The 21,940-nt window shown below is 40.5% G+C and overlaps 1 protein-coding gene across 1 annotated transcript in view; it reads right to left on the minus strand.

Annotated features, from left to right (window-relative positions):
* Positions 1–241: 241 nt before the first annotated feature.
* Positions 242–21,940, minus strand: part of ANO4 (anoctamin 4) — a 230,250-nt gene continuing 208,551 nt past the window's right edge. The window contains exons 24-31 of the mRNA XM_067296928.1: positions 20,894–20,991; positions 16,282–16,424; positions 15,138–15,290; positions 13,294–13,441; positions 9,800–9,919; positions 6,997–7,102; positions 4,094–4,289; positions 242–920 (exon numbers count right to left, since the gene is read on the minus strand). Coding sequence (XP_067153029.1) covers positions 4,098–4,289; positions 6,997–7,102; positions 9,800–9,919; positions 13,294–13,441; positions 15,138–15,290; positions 16,282–16,424; positions 20,894–20,991 — 960 coding nt within the window. The 3' untranslated portion in view covers positions 242–920; positions 4,094–4,097. The remainder of the gene's footprint in view (positions 921–4,093; positions 4,290–6,996; positions 7,103–9,799; positions 9,920–13,293; positions 13,442–15,137; positions 15,291–16,281; positions 16,425–20,893; positions 20,992–21,940) is intronic.

The raw sequence follows: 21,940 nt of genomic DNA on the forward strand, positions 1-21,940 counted from the left end.
TGGTGAAAGTCTGTTAAGTCCACGGAAAGTGGGAGCACTCCACACTGTCCAAATTACACACAGCATCTGCTAGGGTCAAGAGGGAAAACAAGGAAGAACATTAAAAAAGAGCTAAAATACAACCCTAACAACATTTGACAATGTAAACATGCAAAGGATTCACAGTGAGAAGGTACTGACTGGATCTTGGTCCTTTTTGGTCTGCATTTACATTTGCTTCCACTGAACTGGTCTGTCTGCCTTCTGAAAAGATAAGGTATATAGAAAGCAACTCATGATGCCAAACAGCAAAGGTTTCATATGCATAATTTATTTTAAAGTTTATTGCGTCACATTATACAAGCATTAAACATGGCTTTATGTTGATGATTTTTTTAAGTGTGAAAACTTGACATTCTTTCCATAGGATTTTTCTATTTACAAATAAACAATCTCTCTATATACTTTTTATATATATTATATATATGGTAAATAACATAAGTCCCCTCAGAAAGATTTGAAATAAAAAAGAACTGATTTGTAAACAAGGTTTCAGTTGCAGTATTTGGTGGCTTGAAAGCAGATGATGTTATATACCTAGGCTTTCTTTTTGTCAAAGTATCCAGGTTTTTCATTTACATTTATTATTCTAAGATTTGTAAAACCAACATGGGACAGAATGCAAAAAACGTAGCAAACAGGCTGAAAAACAGTCCCAATATACAATTTTTTCCTTGGTTTTAAAAACTGGAGTATAATTGCTTATTAAGTACATGCTTGCTGTCAAGAGTGGTCTATGGTGATCAATCCTATGCTGATTGCAAGATGATTTCACAGTAAATCCTTTGATGTGTGCTGTCCTGCTTGCTATGGAAAATGTCTGTGGCATGCATTGAGGCTGCATTTTCTCTCATTCTCTTGAAGGTAGTGCTCTTGTGGAGCTGGAATAAGTAAACAACATATAGGACCATCACCTGGAGGTTTAAACAAAACCGATCATCAGATCAGAAATAAGGGACGGGTATAAATTTGCTATCTAGAGACCTTTAAAACTCCATTTATTATTATTAGCCCATTATTTGTATTATATTTTCCTAATGAAACATAAATAAAAAGGGGTCATCTTTCCTGAGTGTTCTGCTACGTGACTTTGAAGGACAAAGGCCAAATCTATTTTGCAGAGTGGCAGCACAGAAACCTCTGTAGGTTGACTGGTCAATATTAAGCAACAGAAATGTACTCAGGATCTGCCAGGAAGGTCAGAGCCTCTTTCAGCATCATACTCAGCACAAACTTGGAAAACCTCCAGCTCATGCTCTCATTTAGAGCAGAACCTGACACAACTTTCAGTAATGTAATATCATGAAAATTCATCAGAACGTAGCTATATTGAAAACTGGTCACCAAAGCAATTATTATCTATTGTATTTTTGCTGTGCTTTATTTCTTTTGGAACATTAGATTGCTGTGTTTCCTCAGAAGTGGAGGTCAGTTTATGTTGTAATACATTTCAATTCAGATCTGGGAAATTATGGAGATTACACTGACAAAGCCATATCTTACTGCAGGAGTTTGGAAAGGTTCATACTCCTACAGGCAACACTGATTCTATGCATGACTCATGTCTCATTTTACTACCTAGCAAACACTTTGTAAGCTGTTGTCATCTGTTATTTTAGTTATTATACACAGGATATGTAAAATAAGCCAGCTGCATGTGAATTTGGCCTGGATGTGATTTTGCATGATCCTGCCTGAGACAACCCAGACTGCAAGTGCAATACACACCTGTAGGTGGTGGGCGGGACCTACTGACCTATCCAGCACATGTGTATCCAAGGATGACATTTACAGAGATTGAAATATCCCCCTTTTTCCACTGTTCACATGGGCAGTGTCCACAGCTGCTCTAAGCTGAAGCAAAGATCAGCGAACAAGTTCACTTGCTCTTTAGACAGGAACACAACCCACAACCATCAGTTGGGTTTCCCACTCATTTTGGCACCCAGGCAACGGAGAACAGGGTCATCTTTCAGTGGCTGTGCTGCCTCATGGGGACTTCAGCCTTGGACCAGGAGCACTGATAAGGGCAGCTGCTGTGTCATTTATCTTCTTCATGTAGGAAAATGGGTCACTACTGGAGGAGGCTCCTTGCTGCGAGGAAGCAAAGTGTAGGAAGGCAGTGGCTAGAGAGATGAGGGTGCATATGTTTCCTTCTGCTCCCTCCTTCCCCAAGCCATATAACCTATCATTAAAACCTTCCCCCCATGGAAACAGCACAATTCTACCTTGCAGTGAAAAGAAGTCAATCTACTTTGGCAATATGTGGTCTTGGTACAAGCAGTCCCAATGTCTTGTGGATACTGAGGCATCCATCCACAGAGTCTTGTACTGTGTGGTCTGTATAGAAGGGCAAATTCTAGCCTTTCTATTGAATGGTTTCTAGAAGAACTTGTAGTTTAGTAGATTAGTAGATTTGTAGATTAGTTTAAAAACAATTTGCTTAATTTTTCTCCCTCTTAAATCCCTTTAAACTAACAATCTTACTATTACTTAAGATTTATCAGAAAATTTTGAGAATTTTGATTTATGAGAAAATGTTTATGGAGCTCTAGTTATTTGGAAAAGAGTTAGGTGCTAATTGATCAGCTCCAGTATTTTGTATTTAGCTGGATATCACCAGGACATATGTTTGCTTCCACTTGTCTTCCTACATCCTTGGCTTTTGAGGTTTCTTCTTCATGTTGTGGCCAATTATGCTACTTCATGTTCTGCAGGAATTGCAGTGTTATCACTTTGAGGCAAGAGGCAGTAGAGCTTTGACAACACTCAGCCAGCACATTTTGATTCATATTACTCCATCCAACACTTCTGCAATCTTCAGGCTTACAATTCCACTATTTTGGGTTAATGATCTGGGAAATTTTTAATTCCTTAATACTAAACAATTGACAAAAGAAAGTAGGTGTAATCTGTTCATCCACGGAGCTCTTTTAGACATACCGATTACTGACAGCGGCCCCTTTTGGCCAAATTTAATTCTACAGCCTGTGCTCTGTATGAAGGAGTTCAAGTTATTCCATACTGCAGTCTGTTTTTCTTTTAGTTCTTTTAGTTCTTTTAGTTCTTTTTGTTCTTTTTTTTTCCCCACTCAAGAACAAGTTCCAAGAGCAGAAATTCTGAATGAATATGTTCTCTTGCTCTGCTGGCCTCTTTTAGCTGTTGTTTTTCTTAGGCAGATAGGTCTTTAAGACACAGTCTGTTTTCTGTTATGTGTATCACACGCACTAATTCCTGATGAGGCCTCAATGTGCTCCTGCAATACAAATACTTCTGAACAAGATACCCCGGCCTGATCTGCTTCCTTCTGAGACTAGACAGTCCTTTATGCTGCAAAGGCACTGTTCAAATCTTTAAAACTTTTTTTCCAACTTTTCAGGGTAACATTTCCAAATAAATGACCCTGAAGTTAGACACCTCTATCCACCTTTAGATTATCTGTCTTTCAACTCTTCTGCACACCTAAATTCTTCAGTGATGTTAGACCAGTTGATTAGACTCATGATCAAGTGTTTCCTCTGAACAAATACTTGTATACCTTCAGAGCTGCGGAAATGGTCTGCATATGTGATCTTAGCAAGCTGACACAGCTTAGCCCACAGTGGAAGGGGGCAAGGAAGGCAGTGGCCACACACATGGATATATACTGCCATTTTGCTAATGCGTAGTCATTGGTTATGAAGTAGCGACTTGATCAAGATGAGGAGCCACGAGATCACTAAGCTGTGTAAAGCACTGTAAGATATATAACTACTTTGATGTTTTAGGGCCTTAACTTTAAATTGGCCTGAGAGGTTCCTGGAAACAGTGCAGAGACTTAAGCATTGGTCTGATCTGCTCGTACTGACAGCTCTGGAGAAGACTAAACCTATAAGACATCTAATTTCAAAACACTTATGTAATATGTGCACCATATTAAATATGAGCACACATGTGCTAAGTGCTCACAGCATACATTAACTATTCCTCTTTTGCTTTGCACTCTCCAGTGTAGAAAAAAAGGAGATTTTTATGAACTTAATTCCTATCTTCTTTTAAGCAGTTCCTTCCTCACCCCATCATGGCCACTCATTGTGATAAGATTTTCCATTCTTCTTTCTTTCCTTCCTTTCTTTCTGCAGACGTTCTAGTTCAGCTTCATACATCATTTCCTGAATCAGGTATTTCTCTCTCCTCATCCGATCTCTCAAATCTTTCGGGAGATCTGGGATTAAGTAGGAAATCAGGTGCTTTATGCAAAAGACGAGGTGCTGTGAAAACATAAAGGGTTGAAAAATGAATATATTCAAAATGGATATCTCAGGAAGAAAACAAGTGCTTTCTATTCCTCTTGAAAACCTTTCAACTCACAGGTGGATGCTGTGTCAGAACTAAACCCATTACTAAATTTGAAGAAACCAAATCATGAAGCTTTTTCCCACCAAAACTCCAGCTGAAGTCAGTGGAGCATGGACCTCAGCAAAGGCCAAGGGCAGCTGGGCCCAAACAAGGTCCCAGAACTGTTGTACTACCTGTGTGTTCAAACTCTTGCAGTCATGCTTTGCAGTTGGCTCATCTGGGAAGGTACACAGGGCACACAACTCAGGTTGTGCCATCCCAGCCATGGTTTTTCACCTGTCCTTGCCCCTCTGCCTGTTTGCAGAAGAGCAAGAGGAGGACCCAAGCAGACACCTCCTAACGCCTAGGGAAGACAGTGCCAAGCAAAAGCCACTGAGTAGCTGCTTAGAAGCAGCCTCAGGAGCAACCTAGTGCATTAGCACAGTATTCTGCCACTCACCAAATGGTCAGCACAGCAAGTTCACCTGGGCAGAGCACTATATTACTGAAGCTAAGCTGCTTCTGACACCTGACCTAACACGACGCAGCACACTGTGTCCTGCACCCTATGCCTGCACGGGTGAATAACTTAATGTTTGTACAGGGTGCAGCACTGTGGGATGAGATAGAGAGGAGTATGGGCTGATCCACTGCTTCAAAAGTTGTTAGGATAACATGGACCACATATTGTTAGAAACTGGCTTCCTTGGGATGCCTCCTCCATCAGGTGGAATACGTGAACTACTTCCCCTCTTATTTATGAATATCCCTCTGGTAATGGCAAGAACTGCTTTATATACAAAAGTGATACTACAAAATACTTAAGGGTTCTTTCAGCTGAATTGCAAAGCCCTTTCATAGATGGAGGAGGGAGAAGAGCAGCCACTACCCTAACCTGAAGCAAGTGCTCTGTACACCCCTGCATGATTTCAGAGATATAGTTAAGAAAACTGTCTGCAGTGCCAGTCAACAGAGTGGCCCCTGTTGAGGCAGACAGCTTTGAGCTATGGCTTTGGTCAGGGCAAAAACAATTCTCTTGTGTAAGCGCTGGCCACATTCAAAAAACTATTCCATAAGAGGCTGCAAATTTGGCTAGGCAGTGAGACTTCAGCAGGGCTGATTTTTGTTCCCTCAGTTATCTGTTCCGTGCTACCTTAATGCCAGTTGCCCATATGTGTCAAAAAGCCAGCCTCTCTTCAACCTTAAAACTCCTCAGGCTGACGAAGGCTCTGTGCTGGAGCCCTAAGGAGCCCTGTTTAGCTGTGACCTGCCAAAGTCTTTCCCGTAGTCCTACTTAGAGAAGGATACCCTAGCTCTCAGTACTGTCAACTTAGGAAACAAAGACAAGCTCAAGCCCAGCAGGCCTCTATGAAATAAATCATTCTTTCTTTCCCATAATGTTTCCCTGAGTGTGGCAGAGATCAGTGAAGAGCCAGGTTCCATAGGACCGGCTTCTAATGAGTTAGCCCAGAGCAGAGGAAGGAGAGATCCCAGCCTGCAATGCCATGCGCCTCCCTGATCTGGGAAGGGTTGAAAACCACAATTGGGGGAGTTCACTGAAGGCTTCAGCTGAGCTGCCAAGCTAGTCTTAGGCAAGAAATAATCTAGAAAATGTCTGCTCCTCACCTTCCCTCTAACTCTGATGTGTCTGTTCTGTGATTCAAAGAGACGTTTTGAAATCCCAGGTCAGAATGAATTTACACAGTAATGTGAGTCAGAAATACAATATGTGCTCATAAAGAGTATGCCAATAATTTATGGTGATTACAACTTCCATATCTGTGTTGAAAGTCCTAGTTGCTATGGCTTCAGAGAGAAGGACAGAGCAAAGAGTTTAAAAAATTGTTTGTTCCCTGTTTGGCTTCTTCACGGTATATAAGGCATTTCAAACTGCTCATGCTAGAGAGATGCTGAGCACCTGTTTTCTGACAGGAAATGTGGATTTTCAAGCATCTGAAATTCAAGCCTCAAGAGATGCATTTTGTTTTGTAAATGATCTCAGTTTATTCTTCTTCCCTCCCCTCTCTCTTTTTCTGAATCACCATTGAAATAAGAGTCATGCAATGCTGGCTTGTCTCTGGCTTGTCTTAAAGATTTCTGAGATACTGACAGTAAGTACTAATATTATGAACAGTGGCAAAGGGATTGAATTTTTATTATTATCTTGTGATGTTAATCAGTCTCTGGAAATTAATGGTAATAAGAACAGAGAAAAAAACCCAAATGTTTAAACTATCTTCATTTTTAAACTCTTCAGACTTCATCCTTTCTTCTCATGTTCTTTCATCCCTTACTCACTCACTTGTCAGCATACAGCTTCCCAGCCTAGATAGGATATGAAGGAAAACTGTAATGGTGACATGCAAATAGGGGAAATAAATGAACCTTTTATTTACTTTCTGAGTTTTATCAAAGTGCTGTGTTCACCTTTTAGTTAAAACTGAAATACCTATGACTGTTCAGAAAACAGAACGGGGAATACAAAGTACAATATAAATATCAGAAACTAGCAGGAAAAGCTCAACATCTACCATCCCAGATTGGCCCCATGGAAAAGCTTCAAACAGAATTTTGTTTCATTTCACTGTTTTTGTTATAGCAGAGAAACAAGTACACCTTGCCAACTGAATGGCCACTGACCTCAAATACAATAATGAAAGCCAGTCGTGCTGCTAAGACATGCCAGAATTGCAGCGTGTAACCATAGGGCACAGGAGAGTGAGGAGGGTCTCGGTAGTCCCTGTACCTGAAAGACAAGCAGAGTATGGTAGTTAGTGAGCTCCTAGCCTGCCACCTAGGAGCAAGACCAAGCCAAAACCCCATTGCTCTTTATCAGTGCCTTTTTGGCACCAAAATGATCTCTATTCAGACTGTACATCACCAAAACTCCTGCTTATTTCTTAGGCATTAGTGTTTTATTTTAGATTAGGAGGGTGTTTTTGAAGCAAATCTCCTGATCACCTCCACTTGCCACACTTTGGTTCACTTAGAGCACCCAAGCACATTCCCAAAGCCCATGGGTGCCATCTGGCCTTTGGACCATCCCTGGAACAAAGCATGAGTAGCTCTACTGAAGTCTCCGGCTGAAGCCCAGGCACCCGAAGCCCAGAGGAACTGATTCTGACTTTAATGGAGCCAGAACGGCACCTCTCGATATCTCATCAGGGCAAAGCCTGTGTAAGAAAGTGATCTAGTGTCTTGGCTCACAAAACAGCTCTTTAAAGACTTCAGGTCTCAACAAAGTAATAAGAGATGTCTATTGGGAAAGCTGGATCCAGGAGAACTGCAAAACTGCATTAACAAATCATGAATCAGGAATGTTTGCCCATTCTGGAGCCCATTGCTATTAGCAGTGTTGTAATTCCAAAACAGTATTGCAGAAACTTAATTTAAAACTAGTGGGAAATTTGTTTTCTGCTCAGTCCGTTTCCTACATGGGACATAAAACCCATTATAAACAATATTGAAAATGCCACAGTAAATAATACACTAAAGCTTGATTTCTAAGTCAGTTTTAAGAAACTAAAGAAAACTCAGATGAGCAAAAGAAATAAACAGTAATTTCATCTTTATGAGAGATAATCTACATTTCTCCCTGAAGTCTCACCTTCTTAGATTGCAGAGGGTGCTATACAAAATAAAATAAACTGTATCTGGGGATCCTAGTCAGCAACATTTTTTTCTTAAATTGTAATATCTCCAGTGCAAGTTCTTAAAACTGACATGATCTTCCCCTCTGCAGTCAGCATGCTGACTTCAAAGTTTAGGATGTTTCATAACTTAAGCCCTTGGCCCAGGTCCCAGTTCAGCAGATACCTCATATCGTTGCATTTGTTAGGAACCAAGTACTACACATGAAGAAATGCAGAAAACCTTTATAAACAACCAGAACAGCACAGGAACATCTGTGTTGCATACAAGCACAAGTTAACTGAATATAGTCACTTTTTTTGATTCAGACAGACTGCCCTTCCTGGAAAAATGCCTACACTGTTACAAAGTAGCACATAAGATTTCCTTCCTTATCAATATCTGGCTTAAAGTGCAATTAAAATGACTGACATTTTAGCAGAATTCAGATGGGTTAAGTAGCTGATAAACTCAGCTAGAGAAAGTAAGACATCTTCTATCAATGGTGAGTATACATACAATTCAGTGTACCCCCAGATTTATTTTCTAGAGATTTATGGCACCAGTTTTAATAGCCTTCCATGTATGGGATATTGAGGGGACAACTTTTGCATTTATTAATGGGATTTCTACCACTGGCTTTAAGTAGGAGCAAGCTCATGCCTGAGGTTGGAAAAGAAAGAAATTAAACAGGGGGAAGAGAGTGATCAGAATCCAAAACCTTTTCAAAAAGTGCTATAGTAAATAATGTGGAATAAAGGATTCTCCTTAGCAGTTCTGTTCCACAGAAAATGTTATGCGTGAAGCCAACATCAGGTTATTTTTTCTGCAAGATAAGGTGCAACAGAGTCTCACAATATCAGCTATTTAAATGAAAGTTGCAATGTCACCGCCCTCCCACCCCAGCTCACTATGCTATACAACTTAAATTTTTTGTTATTAATAAAAATGCGACAATATTACAAAGTATCAGTGACTTTTTCTGCAAGGACTAAAGTATTTTATTTCTTTAGACACTCATGAAAGCATATTTTAATTTTCCACAAGGAAAAATACTGGTGATCTGCAGCTACCAGGACTCACGCTGGTAAACCAATGCTGCAACAGAAAATTAGTAACTATATTTGTCATTTGGTATTTTTGTCAGAGACCCCATTTAAGACCTTTTTGTAGATCTTTAATTTTCTGGCCCATTAATACTAATCATTTGCATATCTTTCATTACAGGCTAGTCCCAGACTGCTATTTCTCCAATCTGCAGGCTGAGATGATCAACTGCTCATTTTATTCTGGTTCAAACCAGAAGTATATGATTATTACTAATAATGACACCCTCAAGCAATCATATTAAGCAAACATATTAACAACTTGTTTTCTAAACCAAGCTTAGGGTAGACACTGTTTAGGCTGTGAAATGATCCAATGTGGTCCCTCCCGTGCAACTTTAATTTGGCTTCATTGTGTATGTGTTACACTGTAACCTGATTACAGTTTCATCTCACTGGTACATAAGTAACCATAGTCACCTATTATTAGTCCTGTGGTACCGCATTTTCTCCATGCTGCTTGCATCTGATTCAACCCATTACATCATTCAAATCCTGTATCAGGAACACCTGCAAGATACCCACTTTTCAGCTTCTCTTCCATGTAAGGAAGAGTTCTGCAAATAAGATTTGAGCAGTATCATGAGCGTGTATCAAATGCTACACTTTTATTTTTTCCATTACTTTTTTTGAAGTTCAAAATTTATCATGATGCTTCTCCCTTGCAGTGCCTTAAAAGCAGAGAGGTGTTTTAATGAGATGTTTACCTGCAATATTTTAATGGTGAACCAGAGAATTCACTTCCATTTGATGTTGGCTCTGAACGGTTTTCAAAGTCAGACACCAGAAATACGGATAAACTGGCATTAACGTAGCCAACCATACACCTAGAGAAGAAAAAAGTCCTGTAGTCAGGACACAGCAAGGTTTTTCCATTAACTACTGTACCCAGGGGGATGTTCTCTGGGTTTCACAAAATCCACAGTTAACTGTCCCACTTATTAATATTTGAAAGGGATGTTGAGGCACTATAACAGAAATGCTGAAGTGGGTCAGATGGACAATAAAAGTGAAGCAATGGCAGACTTCTATGGGAGAAGAAATAGTGAAGAAACTGGCTACCTTAGAAAAGAGATTACTAAAAGCTGACACAGTAGAGAAGATAATGAGTGGCACTAGGAAGATAATTAGAATACTTCCACTGTTACTCTCATAATACAAGCACAAAGGACATTAAATTAAATGGAAAAGCATTAGACTTAAAACAGCCTGGGGAAATAACTGGACTTACTGGACTTTTTTTTTTTCCCCTCCAAAATTTCCAGTTAATCAGAGGAACTCAGTACTGAAAGATTGCAGTGTGGCTGAGCATTCAGCGACATAGGTTTGGAGAACACTGAGTACTAGCAAATGTATATTGCCTGACAAAGGGCTGTCGGAGAGTCACTAAAAGGCTCAAATTCAGTGTTAATGAAGTTGAGGGAAGAGCGTAGTGCTGTTCACTCTGCACTGCCCAAGTGTGGGTAAGTCTAGGCACAGTGTTCAGCTTTGTGCAGAGCAGGGGGACTGAGAAGCTTTAAATTCTTCAGTCAACTGAGGAAAAAAAAGACTGCCGCTTCCAAAACCCAGAATAATCAAGTCATATCACTGTCATGGCCATCCCTTTTTAGTGTTGCCTCACTCTTCTTAATATCCCACTGTTCTTGATGTATTTGACCCAAACCATCTTCAAATCTAAAACTTAAGGTATACCCACGGAATTACACAAGGTTCCCAGATTTCGAGACAGGAAGAAAGAAGGAGGGAACAAAGCTATCTTTGTTCTCCTAACAGTTATGCCAAACTGAGCTAATCAAAAATCTATTTAAACATATTTTCCAACACAGAAAAGGATCAAATATAACCTAAACTATTCACAGAACTATTCCACATGATATACTGCATACTCTGTCTGCAAGTACCGTATTAGAACCCAAATGATGAGTATAAGTACTGCACAAAACACAGATTTAGCTACCATGAGGATAGCTCCTAAACACCCCTGTTAGTAGGGTTTTACCAGGCAATTCTGACCCACAGGGGCAAGAAAATGATCTCTTTAAGACTGCAACAGAAAGTGATTCTCATATATCCACTGAACCAAAACCTCTCAAATAGTGCTTTGATTCCAACAGCCATCCTACAGGTATTTGGACAAGTATCTAAGATGAGCTTAGAGGAATTCTGGGTCAGGCAACCCAGGCTTGAAAATCACTTTAAAGGAGAGTTTGGAAACCAATTAACTTCTGCCAAGAACTGCCAGGGGTACCAACAGTCTTAGGTGATCTAAATAGATCCTTAAAAATCTATTTTGGTTTGATATGGTAGACTTGGCCTTATACTGCTACCATTATAATCCAGCAGTACCAAACCAGATAGTTCAAATCTGAGTTATTATTTCTAATTGTTGTGCCAGAGGTTCAGAAAGCTGAAAGTGAATGGTTCTCCATTATCGGGTTTTCTGTACAGCAAGAGGTGATTTTTTTTAAACTATGGATTTTACATTCCTTGAGAAATTATGTTTAAATGCCATCCGGCTTTGACTCAAAATCCCCATATAGACTGGATTTGGAACTTAATTTAATTACAATATTTTTATAGTATCAGTGTGTGCCATATGGGTCTAATACCTACAGATGTTTTTTGAGAGAATCAGCCACCTCACTCATTTAAGTTATTCAGTTACAGATACTCTTGACTCCTAAATTTAAGAAAATTCAATATTCTTGTGGATTTTTGAATAGCTTCCTACTTTTGTAACAGCACTTATTAATAACAATATCCAGAATGCTGACAAAAAAAGTTTTTATCCAAGTTAGCTTCTTCAGAGGATTATTATCCGATGATTTTATCTGAGAAGCTCACTTGGAAAAGCGTCAAAGATGTGAAAACACTGTACAAGAGGTTTCTAAGATACCAAGAGCTTCCTCCTTGAGCCAAGCTACTTCCTCTATGCAGAACTAGTTTGAAAGTTAGTGAATCATATTTGCTTCCTTATAAAAATAAAATTTCTAAAAGCATTTTTTTTCATGCACAGTGGTCCTGAGAAAATTAGCGCAGGAAAATCGCTGACAGTGACTCAGTGTCCTGTTGAAATTTGTAGTGGTGCAAGGGGAGGCACATGCTCAGGAATGACTGGCACTGGACCAAACATTTTACCAGTGAAGAGATTTTAACGCTTCACAAAAATAAATGGAATATTGCCCCCTGCCACTTACTAAAATGCTGGACTCCTCTTAGGACAGCAAGTTAGCAGCTCTGCTAATCAGGAACTGCCACACCAGCTGCCCTTCTTCCATCAGTAAAATTAAACAGTAGTGACAGCCAAAAAATGGCTAAAAAGCAGCAACAGAAGAACCCACTTTCTGTAGCAGAGGAGAAAAAAAAATATCAATCTGCCATATGTCTAATAGCAAAATGTAAGCGCTCTGTCTACTGTTTCTTTTAACAATAGGGTCCTTAGTAATGGAGCAGCTAGGAGATTAATTGTAAACTGTCCATTTGTGTTTGGCTGGATTCAGTGACCTTCCCCCAGCCCAACAGACCAGATTTTACAAGTTGCCATCTAGCAGCTATACTCATACTTGCTGGTAGGTGTGAACACCCTAATGTAATCTCAGTGTTTACCAATACTGAGAGAAAATCCACTTAGGCAGCAGGGATTCAGTTCACAAATGTCTCCTGAAAGATTTAATCTAAGGGACTCTAGTTTTAGAAGAAAATCAGATTACGCTGTTCTGTAACTATATCTTGATTTATTGGTTGGGAATTGCTTCTTCTCATTAGACACTACTTTTTGAAGCAATACATACTGAACACCACATCAGGAAAAAAAACCTAGTGAATAAGTTTAAAATGTTGATTAAATTCATATCTGATAAATATCAGCATTGCCTCATAACTAAAGAGGGCTATATCCATGTACACCAGCTGGGAAGTGCAGCTTGTGTATCAATTATGAAAATAGCATACTATTACACACACTGAATCTCTATAATGGTTCTGCCATGTTTTCCTTGAATTAATGTCATAAATTATAGTCACCCAAGCAACCCATACTATGAATATGCAAAGCATCAATACCTGTGGCTGGTATCTGTTACCTAAGCACAAGCAATAAGTTTTCGTTAGTGGAATCCGTGCATACACAGACAGTACTGCTATATCTATTCAAGGAGGCAGAGATTTTCATGCACAATAGTTCTCCCAAAGAAAAGCCTACTTTTGTCCAGCTTCTCCTTGGCCTGCACAAGGTCCATATTTGTAAGCATAAACAAGTCGAGGGATGAAATCAGACGTCACAGCTATAACGAATGCATTTGTGATAACAGAGAGAATTCCGATGCCTTCCAGAATCCCATACCAGATTCCTGTTCAAAAAAAGAGAGTATGTTAGCTCCAGGGAAACAAGGACAAAAGTACTTCAAATACTGCACGATCTGAAGTGGTTGTCCCAACCCTCTGTTTTTTTATGCAGTTTCTATTAGAGAGTTACTGAGTAAAAATAATCTTTCATGTTAAACTGCAGTACCTCAATGGACCAGATTTCTACTCCCATCGAGGGGCTGAAACCGGAAAAAGTGCTCATGGAGGCCTTGGCTCAACCAAACCACTTAACCATGTGAGTAGTTTTAAGAAAAGCTGTAAGCCTCCCTGCTTATGAGGAAGGCTATACAGTCTTGGAGGAGGGTCTGCCACATCAGCCTTGAGTATGTGTAATTCACAATCTGCCTGTGTTTGCAGAGGCCTTGTGTGCAGCCTGTGCCTGTCTTGTCTGCATCCAAACATTCATGGCGTGCAAATGATGTACATGTACAATGGCACACTGAGATCTTAAGCATGACCCGGGCTTTTTGGCCCAATCTGAATTGTCCTACAGCTCTGCAGTATGGACATACAGTGACTCTGGTCATGGGGACCAACATTGAGAATCCCACCAAAGGCAGGTTAGACACATCTACTGATTTTAATGAAACATCATGCTGTCCCTAAAAAAATTGCTGAATAGGGACCAAAATAAGGTGCAACACATTGTGAGAAAGCACACCTGAATCTGGCTGAAAAAATCTATTTCCTTGTGCTTTTATTATTTAAATTATGCAACTTTCTTTCCAGAAATTATGTCTGCAGTGCATCTTGTGTGTTGGCTGAAGTCCATGCCTGTACCTACATGCCCTTTGGGTCCACTCTGTTCACATACAAGGCTTTACTCAGACACAGATTTTAGGTATGTTGTATACAACTCTGAGAGCAGAAAGCCTGGGCTTCTGCTTTCTATGGTGTGGGCTAAATATGTTGCTTTCTGCAATGCAGAGAGGCAGCTATATATCCTATTTACCCCTCCAAAGACACCAGGGAATCAGCATTGGGCAGATGAGTTGGTTTTATAGAGTCCTTCCAGAAGCATTCAGCTTTTGCACACTGCAAGCATGGAGGAGATGTACGGTCAAAATATGTTCAGAGAGCCCTTGCAGCAGTGTGTGCCGGGTGACCTCAAAGCTATGCAAACCCTGCGTTTAGCAATGTAGGTGTGCCTCATTGAGAGCAAATTGTTTCTTGGGATTCAGACCCTCCCTGGCTCACCCACCCAGAGACCTAGTGGACATAGCCCTTGAGTGACAGGGGAGCTTGTTGTTGGCCAGCGTACGTAGAAAACATGCAGGACTCTTACAGAATGGCAGCTGTTGTAATTTGGTTTTCATGTTTCAGCTGCTCTGTCTGGTTATTATATTCAAACCGAGCAGCTGCATGTGTTCACACAATGTGTCTGCCACAAGAAAAAGCCTGCAGAGAACACTGATCACTTCATTAAAACATCTTAGCTGGTAAGTGACCCAGAAGTCATTAAAAGACAATTTCCAATATAAACTATTAATTGCAAAATAGATTGGCATTAGATAGTTGAAGTTTTTTTCAAAAATCAAAACTGTGCTTTGGTAATGGGGGAAAAGACTGAAAATTCCTTAATTCGCTCTTGCTTGAAATGGTCAATGCTTTGCTTTAAAAACAACACAAATGCATGCATGCACACACGCACGCTCGTGCACACACACGCACACAACTCACCTATGTCTTTGGCTCTTGAAGCTAAAGGTCTCCTCCACTGTGTAACAAATTTGTATGCATCAAGCCGAATTTCAATAATATTGTTAAGTAAGGCCAGAAGTGGTGCCAGTGGAAAAGCTGCCACAAAAATGGTTGTGAACCCAAACTGAAGAACTACGAAAGAAAAGGAAAGATCATAATATAAGTGTTGAGATTTTATCCCAAGGTCTAAGATACTGAAGTATCATACAAGGAGAAACATTTCCCATTATGCTGTGCTATACAATAGTCTAGTGACTCTTGTACAGCAGTTCTTTCCCAAAGGTTCAGAGCCAGGAGGAGAGAGCAAAGGTACATATATCCTCTGGACAGAGGGCCACATCCAGATTTTGTAAGTTGGAGAGAAGTTTGGAGGTCAACAAGCAGCACTTCTAGGGAGTGTATATTTTTACTCCAGCATCAGCTATAATCTCTCAGTACCTGCAAAGATTAGGGCTAAACACACTCCTTTTTGCAGTACAGATGGGCAGCCATTTGAAACCAATTAGGCAAATTTGTAAAGGCAGCTTCTCAGACTGTCAAATTTTCCATTAATTTAAAAAGAATTGTGCAAGGGAGAGAAAACTGTTCATGACGTGCAGTTCAGTCACATAAGGCAAAAGTTCTTGTTCTTTAACATTTCTTACATCATTTACATTCCCCTCTTCTTTGGATTAAGCAACATCTTTTAGCAGCAAGCTACTTTGAAAATGTGAAGTAGCAAATAATGACAAATGTTAAATATAAACAAGCACATAGCTCTGTGCCACACAGTTGAAAAATAAAAGCCCAAGGGAACTTAAACAGAAAACAGGAAAGTTGTTCAGAAGTGTATACAGGCAAAGGCAAGTTAGAAAACAACCTTGTCCACACAAAGCTGGAATCAGAAGTGTTTCATAAATGCGAGGTTAGCAAACCAGAAGCAGTGTGATTAGCTATATTGACTTGGTTCGGTTCTTAAAAACTCATGCCATTCCTCACCTGACTTGTGAGAATAAAAATCATTTTGCAGCCTCTTTAGCTTCATACAGCAATAGTTAAAAGAATACATCAGCCCTCAACATCAACAAAAAGGTAATAACATTAAAATCTAGTAAAAGAGAGAGAAACAAAGTCAGTATCATACTCATTTCTAGGTATTCATCAAAGAGTCCGTAAGCATTCATAGGCTGAAGATTGTAGTCCTTTTCCCACTGTGGGAAGCTTGTTTTTCTCTGGGTGCCATATTCTTGTCGTAGTTTTCTCCTGGTCCACCAGTTTTGAATTAGCCTACATATTCAAATAAATTAAAGAAACAAAGTAAAGAATGTTATTGGCTGTTTATTACAAAATTGGAAGAGGCTAAGCATGCGCAACATACCTTGCAAAATGAATTTACCAATGCACAGGAGAACACAGCATTAGTAATACACATAGCTGACGACAAAGTGAAATAGGCATGCAAACGGTTAAGGCTGGCGGGCTGTTAGTCAGGTCTACATGTTATTAAAATGGAAGAGGGATTTTGACATCCTTTTATTAGGCTGCTTCTTCCCCGCACAAAATGGCAAGTCATTTGGAGGTCTGTTCATATAGCACAATGCAATGCTGTGTGGAGATCTCTGAACTCTAAATGAGAAATGAAGAAATAGATAGCTGATGCTGCTTGACCTCTCCCTGCATGTGAGCTGGTATCTCTGCCTAGTCCAACCCCGTGCAGGGCAAATAGTCCCTGAGCAATCCTGGAGGGGCAGAAGTATCTTTGAATGGAAATATAGTGTTTGGAACCAACTGTTCAAAGAAACGAAGGGCAGAGGGAAGAGGTGGACTACCAACAGCAACGTGGTGGACACGAGAACAACAGCTGACCTGAAAGCTATCTCCAACTCGGGATGGGTGGGGGAACTGTCAGGGGAAACATCTTGTTCTTGAAGAAAAGTATGTATAGGGGCAGCGTGGGAGGCAATGAGCCAGAGAGAAAATGAATGCCTGTATCTGAAATAAACACCTTAGCCTCTCACTTGACTTCTTAGGTCAGAGAGTTGCACTGGTTTGGCCAACAAGGGATACGAGTTACAGCTAGCAGAGAAAGGAAAAAAAAAACACATGAAAGATATTTTCTCTCGATCTGTGGTGGGCGTTTTTGTCTCAGCAAGGTAGATGATGGCTCACCCAGATAATTCAAACCTTTCACAGAATCACAGAATGGTTGAGGCTGGAAGGGACCTCTGGAGATCGTCTAAGTCCAACCCCCCTGCTCAAGCAGGGTCACCTAGAGCACGTCCAGGCAGGTTTTGAATATCTCCAGAGAAGGAAACTCCACAACCTCTCTGGGCAACCTGTTCCAGTGCTCTGTCACCCTCACAATAAAAAAGTTTTTCCTCATGTTCAGATGGAACTTCCCGTGTTTCAGTTTGTGCCCGTTGCCTCACGTCCTGTCGCTGGGCACCACTGAAAAGAGTCTGGCTCCATCCTCTTGACACCTTCCCTTTAGATACTTGTATACATTGATAAGATCCCCCCTCAGCCTTCTCTTCTGCAGGCTAAACAGTCCCAGCTCTCTCAGCCTTTCCTCATATGAGAGATGCTCCAGTCCCCTAATCATCTTCATAACCCTCTGCTGGACTTGCTCCAGTAGTTCCATGCCTCTCTTGTACTGGGGAACCCAGAATTGGACACAGTACTCCAGGTGTGGCCTCACCAGGGCTGAGTAGAGGGTGAGGATCACCTCCCTCCACCTGCTGGCAACACTCTTCCTGATGCACCCCTGGATACCATTGGTCTTCTTGGCCACAGGAGCACATTGCTGGCTTGTGCTTAACTTGGTGTCCGCTAGCACTCCCAGGTCCTTCTCCGCAGAGCTGCTTTCCAGCAGGTCAACCCCCAACCTGTCCTGGTGCATGGGGTTATTCCTCCCTAGAGTGCACTGTACTTAGCTTCTTGCCTTCACAGTGGCCTGGTCTGGTCTCTCTGTGAATGGTAGGCAAGTGGCCATTAGATAATGCTGAGGGATTGGCCACTTACTTGGGTTTTTTTTTTAATTCAGAGACAATTTTTCCATTCAGGCCAATTAGTAGAGAGGTTACAGCTTTCCTTGTCTTCCTCAAAGAACTGGAGGTGCAACAAAGCAGAGGACATTAAAATTTAGAAGTACAAGAAAAAAATGTAGAAGTACAAGTGCAAGCATGAACTTCAAGCCAAAATTTAGAAGTATAAAAAATAATTAAAAATTTTTTTCAGCTTGCAGCCAGTTTCTAACATGTAAAAAGGCTAAAAGATCCACTCTTGTTAATAAGACATGATTGTGATTGATGAAATATGATCAGTAAAGGGCAATTCTTTGAAGTCCACAGAACCCTTTTGGTACTCTACCTCTCCTACCCTTACCATGCGATAGTGAGAGGGTTGAGAATTGAACTCCTGCAAAGAGGGAAAATTGAGGGATCAGGTGGATGGGAGACCAATACTGTGAGATGCATCCCAATTAATTTCCTATTTTGTGAGAGGGGAAGCCCATACTCAGTGTTACTAATGTTGAAGACTGCTGGTAATATCCAAAGAAATATTTTTTTTCTAATTTGTATGTCCTGAGAAATGCGAGCAATGTAAAGTAATGTGTTTTTTCTGTGGATATACATTCTTCTTCCAAGCAAAATACCAAGTTGAAATTGCAGTTTCCCACCACCAAATGAAGCAATAATTTATACTTTGTTTCCTAGTTATTGCAGATGTATTTATTTAGCAACACAGGAGAGGAGAACTGACTGACATTTCTGAAGGTTTGGAGGGGATGTTTACATGAAGCAGAAGTACCACTCTGACACGCCAGTATTTGCATCAAAACATGTAACCATTAAACAATAAATGCTCTAGCACTCAGATCACAGCACACTCATTGAAACTCTTTCTGGTTTCTGTGGCAGGTTTCTTTGAAACTTTGTTTTTAACTCTCAGGCAGAAATTTCAAAACACAAGTTGATGTTACAGGTATCAGTGAGAGATGTGACAGCAGGCTTTGAGGTTCCTGTTGCTAAAGAACAGCTGGAGCCCAGAGAGGCATTTCAGATTGCCCCGCATGTCTCCAAGGTCCCTGTGGGAGCACATGCCAGCACAAGAGCTGGGCTGCCAACCTGAAACAATGCAAAAAAACACTCTCCAAAAAAGGCTGCTGTAGCTCGTCTCCTAGGGCTATTTTATGGGGAAACATCCCCCACTATTGGCTCTGGTGTGGCAGTGTTGGTGGCTGCCTGGGTCTAGGCAGACAGTAGCTAGCGTGTGTATGGAGGCACAGTGAATTTGTAGACTACTGGATTGCCTCCAAACCCTCTGACCATCCACATGGTGTTGGCTCCAATCATGCATTTAGCTGAAGGATAACGTTTTTTTCCCCCCCACAAAAAGGAAATTGCTTGCCTTCAGAGGGCTCTCAGGGCTAGAGAGATGGAGTAACAGGGCTGGAGTCCAAATTCCTCTCTCCTCAGAACAAGTCTTAGCTTCTCACACTGCCCAGATTTGTGTTGTGACTCCAAAATGAAAGGACTGACTTGACTTTAAGCAGAGTTCACTTCTATTAAATCACTTGTCCTTAAATGATCCCTCCTATCCCCTTGAGTCCCCTTCTTTAAATCCCTTTGTGCTCTTTATTAGGTTTCAAGACCCTTATTAACAGCTTGCAGAAACATCTAAGTAAAACTGGCAGAAGAGACAGGGAGAGGAAAGAGAAGGATCACTGTTGCTGCTGCTGTTTTTCTTCCCTGGCTAATTCCTCCAGCTGTAACTACTGCAGAACCGTGACGGGCAGCGCTGGGCGCCGACCCGGGAAGGGGGACATGGGAGACACGGCGAGTGTTGACAGCCTCGATTCCCAGCTACTCTGTCCACTTAAATCGTTTACCCCATGCTCGTCATGGTTGGATTTGGTCAGCACTGAGGCTGCTTAAAAGATCTGCTGCAGCATGTTTTGCAGTTCGGGGACCGAACTCTGTGCTAGCTCCGCTGTGGATCCTGCAGCAAAACATGTCCTGTCAAATGGCAGAGTTTCACAAGGGCAAACCTGAATACGTCAGCTCTCCCTTATGTTTTCATATTTGCTAATTTCCCTTGATGACCTGCCACACTGTTCCTACCATCAACTGTCTATATTAATCATGCTCATTAAATATTAATCAGGAGGAAATGAACAAATAGGAAATGAATAATCGTCAACTCTTTTAGCTAGGGCACAATTCTACAGTGCCCTGAAGATCACCAGGAAACTTGCCTATGTATCAGTCTGAATATTTTTCTGTCTCTGAGCAAGTATATGCTACCAGTGCATTTTTTCCAGCCAATACCTGCCCTTTCAGGCATCTTTTATCACTCAGCAAGGAGAAATCCAATTTAGAACTTACTGAAGTAGATAAAAATGATACATATAATATTTCCTGCTTTAGGAACATAGTAGTCCTACAGTTATTTTTAAGGAGTTTTAAAACAGGGAAATACAATTTAATAAAATCAAGTACTTCCCTCCCATTTATTATTTAACAGTTAGTATTTATATTTCACTGTTGCAAACTATGTCCAACATAAAAAACAAAACTAAAAAACCCTAACTATCTCTACATGTCTAGAAATCTGTCTTAAGGGTTCTCTACCCTAGGGTAGATTTTCTATTGCAGTTACTACTGTATCTTTCTTTCATGTATCTGGTCAGAAGGCAATAATAAACTTGATATTCTTCTCTGACCTACAGAAGCAGAAGCATTGCATTTACTTACGGGTAGCCCAGTTCCATGAAATTATTCCAGGTCTGCTTTAGCACCATTATAATACCCATTTGCATACAGAGATCAATAAGGCATCCACTAGGGTGGCACTACAGAAAAAAGGAACAAAAGGTTAAACAGAAATAATGCTGAGTTGTTAAGCATTTCTTAAAGAGTGTATGTGGATATTAGGTAATTTATTTAAAGGAAATTCTGTGCTGTTCTCTTTAATTGTTTTTTGAATTTAAACTCATGGGAGTGTATGAAACTGTATCATACCGTGAGCCTTTTAAGCCCATCGTCTAATTCCCTGCAGAAACCAGAATCAGCTGAAATCAATGAAGTTTTCACATTAATGCTGTTAATGTATTGTGCGACTGTAAGTGGGACAGAGGCAAAGGCTACCAAGGAGAATACAAGTTTCTCCAATGATTTCAATATGTTTTGAGGAGGCTGACTATGCTTCAAGGTTAAGAATGAGTGGAAAATTCCTCCTGGCTGCACATACAAACAGTTTATGTATGTCCAGAGGATAGTCCTGGTATTGTTTATTGAGTACTTACTAATGTAAGTGACTGAGTGGACTCCTCAATGCTATTCTCCTCTTGAAAAAATAAAAACCTCTCACTATCATACAACAGTTCTCAGTTTCTCTGGCTAAGTGCTTACTTGCTTTAGCAGTGGCTCCAGGCCTTGAAGAAGTGGTCTTGCTTTTGGGAGAGATGCTGAGCTAGTACAAACTTAGGTAATTCCCCAATTTTTAATCTGGTTTTGGAAGAAACAGAAAAGTGTCCAAAACCTCCTGCCCTCAAACAGCATTTTGTACAATCGACTCCACAGAGCCAAACAGTGGAGTCCAAGCTGTACTGTTAAGTCCTGGGTATTACAGATAAGTGAAACAGATCACTGTCACAGAACTGGAAATATTTCTCTTTAACTTTTAGGGAGAAGAACTTGACATTGGCTATGATCTGTAATAAAATGCACTATGAGTTTCTTATACACAGTGTATTATACGGTGCTTAGAGGCAGTGATCCTGCTGAGGTTTCTGTTGACCT

Source organism: Apteryx mantelli, chromosome 1 (assembly GCF_036417845.1).
Source record: "Apteryx mantelli isolate bAptMan1 chromosome 1, bAptMan1.hap1, whole genome shotgun sequence".
NCBI classification, from domain to species: domain Eukaryota; kingdom Metazoa; phylum Chordata; class Aves; order Apterygiformes; family Apterygidae; genus Apteryx; species Apteryx mantelli.